This window comes from Glossina fuscipes, unplaced genomic scaffold (genome assembly GCF_014805625.2).
Source record: "Glossina fuscipes isolate IAEA_lab_2018 unplaced genomic scaffold, Yale_Gfus_2 78608, whole genome shotgun sequence".
NCBI lineage: Eukaryota > Metazoa > Arthropoda > Insecta > Diptera > Glossinidae > Glossina > Glossina fuscipes.
This window is the reverse complement of record NW_024004572.1, coordinates 3,595-8,538: the sequence shown is the minus strand read 5'-3', so window position 1 is coordinate 8,538 and position 4,944 is coordinate 3,595. Positions and strand designations below refer to the sequence as shown.

The 4,944-nt window shown below is 34.5% G+C and overlaps 1 protein-coding gene across 2 annotated transcripts; it reads left to right on the top strand.

The window, feature by feature from the left end:
- The first annotated feature begins 2,110 nt into the window (after positions 1-2,110).
- LOC119644010 (HEAT repeat-containing protein 3-like) lies at positions 2,111-4,704 on the top strand. 2 transcript variants are annotated; one of them, XM_038043538.1, is made up of 7 exons: positions 2,111-3,123; positions 3,172-3,339; positions 3,390-3,547; positions 3,633-3,709; positions 3,765-4,008; positions 4,073-4,213; positions 4,277-4,704. In XM_038043538.1, exons 1-7 carry the CDS (start codon positions 2,184-2,186, stop codon positions 4,550-4,552), a joined length of 2,004 nt encoding a protein of 667 aa, XP_037899466.1. In that variant the 5' UTR covers positions 2,111-2,183; the 3' UTR covers positions 4,553-4,704. The 2 variants fall into 2 exon arrangements, with proteins under 2 accessions (XP_037899466.1, XP_037899467.1); XM_038043539.1 differs by having other exon boundaries at positions 2,184-3,123; positions 3,181-3,339.
- Positions 4,705-4,944: the final 240 nt, after the last annotated feature.

The following is a 4,944-nucleotide window of genomic DNA, read 5'->3' as shown; positions in this document are numbered from 1 at the left end:
GATAAAAATTAAGTAAGAAAGAAGATTTGGAATTTTAGAAATAAAAGCATACGGTATTAAGAATATGAGTATTTTTTTTCTATTCTTCGGCAACGCAGGACGGTTCCTTTTTCATTTTAAAACAAAAAACTGCGCCGTTTTGTTTAATGCTTTTGAATTTGTTAAAAATTTATTTGTAATGCATGTCAGTTTTTTCGATTTTTATTTATACTTTTTTTTTCTTGAATTTTTTCGGTAGTTTTTTTTATTTTTTTTTTAATGAACTGCACAATTCTAATGGCCTGACGTCTGATATTCAGCATATTATTTTGAAAAAAAATTATTTCGTTTGAATTTTTGTGTCCTGAATGCATGAAAAAAAAAAAATTAATTTAATTTTCATTTTACTTTTTTTCTTTTTTTTTTGTTTCTTTTTTTAATGAATTTATTAATATAATGTTGTTTTTGTCTTTAATAATGGAATTTGTTCTTTAAAGTGTAAACGCGAAAGTGTGCCAAGCATGAGATCATTAAAGAAACTGAGGCGAGGCTTTTCAAAAAACGAACAAGTATATAGTTAAAATTGCGAATCAAGTTCACTACCTAAGGATAGATTACATAAGAATTTTCAATCGTTTTGTTATGCAAAGGGATGGATAACCCATCAGCGCTCAACAGCCGTTTAGCAAGAAAAATGTATGCGATCTGATGTATAATTCATGTGTTAGGTAAAGTACTTTTCGTGTTAACACCTGATAGAGTATTCTTAGAAATCCGTTAATAAAGATATAGAATAAACACTTTAAGAAGCCTAAGTCAGATTGCAAGCACAAAATGTTGCTTCGAACAGGCACGGAGCACGGAGAATGTGTGCAGAAATCGTTATCAACGCAGTGCTTGATAATCAGGTACCAATAAGGATCCAAAAGGAGTTACCGTATATATATAAAAGGTAACGAGATCGAGAAATTGCAGGGTTAGTTGCTTTTGTTCAGGTTCACGTTCAGGCTGAGGCTTAGCTACAGACTCAGGCTCAGGAGTTAAAGCGGGTGCCGACATTGCTTTTATATTCTTATCAGTAGTGTCCTGTTCCTGTTGTTGACCCGCTGATGAAATCTCACCTTCCCTAAGTTCACTTTCCTTAGTCTTCTAAATACCTTCTTTCTTGACTTTTTTATGCGAAGATTTTTCAGCAGAGTGATTGCTTTCTTTAGTTACAATAGTTTTTTGAGTTATTGCAGATGAATCGACAGTACTTCCATTCTAATCCACCTCTATATTCGATCAGCGTCAGAAATATTGAAACCAAAACATTTGCAAAAATCCGGTTTGGGCATACCATTGCAACACATGAATGGATCCTTAAGAGATCTACTATCCTGATCTACGCTTGCGAACAAAATCTTACGGCCAAACATATCCTTTCTAAATGCCAATGTAATATTCGAAGATAACTTTTGGGAGCATCTAACCCTGTGAACATCTTGAAATTACCTGGATATCTTAATATCAATAAAACATTTATTCTTTGCTTTAAATAAGTCATGTGAGGGCCTTTACAGCCCGTTCTCTGGGGCAGGGGTATTTACAAGAGTCATTATTATTAATAATTTAGTCACAGAAGTAACTTTTAAATACCAGCATCTAAGATTATGGATTTTATTGAAAACTCAACTGCGCTTAAGATTTGAAACCAGGATACAAGAGTTAAAGTTTATATATATATGCCTTTTTACAGATGCATTTTCTGAAAAACAAGTAAGGTAAGCCGAAGAAACAATTTTGCATTATTTGAGTCACTATTGCATAAATAGTTAGTTTATTGTTAATTTATCAAAGAGAAGAAACAGCTGTTATATTTTTGGATTTTGACAGACATGAAACATAAGCAAAAAATTGCTTGTTTTGCCTGCTTTTTCCTTCGCACTTGAATGATAGAAACGAAAGTTGTACCTGATCGTAACAGCTTAGCCGCGAACGAAAGTTGACTTTCAGATACCCTACACCAAATTTATGGTCAAATCCGGGATCCGAAAATGGGGATAACGCAATAAAAGAAAATTAAAAAAAAAACTACTATTTTTGTACATATCAACTTTGTGGTTGGTACAAGTAGTGTCATGTGTATTTGTTGTTGCAAATTCTAATTTTTTGGTGGATTTGCGTTTACACGTGCGTCTTCTTATTTATGTGAATATAGAATCATGGGAAAGACAAGAAAGCATAAAATTCAATATTCTAGGAAATTAAACCCTTTATTTACTATCAACGGCAGCGAAAGTGACGACTTTCTAAATAATAGTAGTGAAATTGCTATCGGACCAATAGAAGCAGTGCGTGATCAATTACAGAATGCTAACACGGAAGAAAAGTTGAATGGCTTGCAGTCCTTAGCTGTTTTGACGGCTAGTAAAGATAAAGTTGCTAGTATTTGTCAAACAGATATTGTGCGCATAGTTGGTCCTTTCTTATGTGAAAAAGACGTATCAGTCCGCAATGCTGCAGCTGGTGCGTTAAGAAATTTGTCTGTCGCTAGTAGTGAAGTGTGCGATTATTTGGTTGAACAAGATATTCTCACACCTTTGTTTGTAATGCTGCAGGAATATGCAGTAGACGATTGGAAGCCAAAGTTTGATGTCAATATGTGCAATCAAATGGACATACGTTCGGACATATTTTTGCAGGCTATCAATTTGCTGTGGAATTTGTGTGAGAGCGCCCCTTATGCCGTCGATACCTTCAATCAGACTGTACTGATGGAAAGCTTTATACGATGTTTAGATTTCAGTGTCTACGGATTGGATATAGCAATATCTGTAGCTCAATTCTTTTTAGTGGTTTCTGAAAACAATCCTAAATCGTGGAAAGTGTTTAACAATTATTTACCCAATTTCTTGCGTCTTCTATCATTAACGGGTGATTACGGCCAAGGGTACCTTTGTTCTTTAGCAGCCGCAATTTTAACAAATGTACCAGCACTGGCCGCTTCCTATAGTGTTACCATGTTACGAGCTTTGGCTGGAGTACTCAAAATTAATCATCAAGTCGTCATATCATCAGTTATAGCCAATATATCTAATCTTTCTAACTTAATATCACAATCAGAGACATTTGAATTAGAAATTAAAATGGATATAACAGATGGTATGAAAATACAAAGAACGTTTTTGACAACACAGTAAAATATATAAGATATTTTAGATGAAAGCGAGGAGGCAGCGGCCACTCGTAGACGGCGTCAAGAATTACCAACTGAAGCCGATATTGTGGTTAGGGATATCGGTTATTTATTAGATGCGCAAAGAGTAGCTGCCGAAGTTATAACAAATCTCTGTTCCGACGAGGATGATGAAAATGAAGGTAAATTGTATAAAAGTATTGAAAGTTTTTTTAAAGTGGTTAACGTTTAGATGGGAATGATATCGACGATGAAAGTATATCGGAAAATGAATGTGTAGTGGACTATGAGTCTAATGAAACTAGTGGAAGTAATTTGAATTTAGTGGAGGGCGATAAATTCGGATTTGACGTGATAGATGTCATAAAATCTTTAAGTATTGTTGAACAGGTAGTAAAATTAAATGTATAAATGGTGCTGCTTGTAAAATATTTCATCTAATATTTTCTCTAACTAAAAATTTGGAATCAATCAGCTTTGGCAACGGGCACAACTTCTTAGTGATGACCTCTCAAATCAACTGCGAGAAACAGATATAAACTTACTTATGAAGTACGTCTATCCACTTCTGTTTATTTTTAATATAATTGCTGAACTTCACTCTTAGGGCGAAAAATTTGCGAATTTCTTCACTTTTATGTTTGCAAAATTTGTGCAATTGTCTCACTTCTGAAGACTTAGGTGGGCACAATGCAATCTATAGTGTTTGGCTAGAATTGGGACAACAGGTATTCAAAGGTCCAAGGGATTATTCAATTATGGAGCCTTCCACATCTCTGATGCGTTCGGCTTTGGAGCATTTGAAGAGCCATCGAGAGCTTTTCAAGCAAATGGCTCAGAACGATTTGGAGGTACATTCGAAGTTGTCTTTCGAAAAGCGATGAATATTATTTAAATTTTTCTAATCATTATTAGCTTATTTTAGGTGGCGTGAAAAATTGTTCGATGCCCGAAATTCGAGCGAATTGGTTACGTATGTTGGGTACACTGGGCTGTCTTTTACCGGAACCACTAGTAAAATTAATAATTTCGTTTATTGTTGAAACTTGCACTCATGTAGGAATTCAACTCGTTTTTAATAAAAGCAATTAGTTGCAAATAATTCGAAATTTTTTCCAGGAAGAAGATGTTTGGACACTGTCCGAAGCTTTCGATGCTTTAATGGATATGTTTTCCGATAATGATTGGCCTGAAATTATAATGCAAATAGACTTAGCTAAAGAAGTTCAGAAACTGGAGAAGACTTTTAGGAGTAAAGCTCGTTCGCAACGCAAGGAATTGAAAGAACGATATGCGGCTGTTCAAACAGTTCGTGCCAATTTAACACGTTTCGTCATATACTTGGAAAAGGAATCAATGAAACTCGGTGGGCTACCTAGCTCCACAACAGACTGATTGTAATTCGGAGCAAAAAAAGTTTTTATTGCCTTACTTTATAATTTCTTTTAAAAATGCTTTGAGTTGTATTTGTTCCATTCACAATCTTTGTTATATTGAGTATTTACTGTCTTCTTCCAATAAAGTGGAGGTTGGGAAATTATGTAGGATTTAGAAAGCTCTCAATTATTCATTAATCATTTGAGAAGCAAATAGTATTTTCAGGAAAAGAAAATACTATCAGAAAACCCGGAGAAAAAAAAATATATTTTCGAACAATCTGAAATTTAAAAAACGTTGAAAATGGCCAGACGTTCGCGACCTTCGACTGCCATATTCAAAAAAGCAACATCGTTACTGAAAGCTGATTCAGCGGAAATCCGCCGTACGAACATTTACTCGGCGTCAAT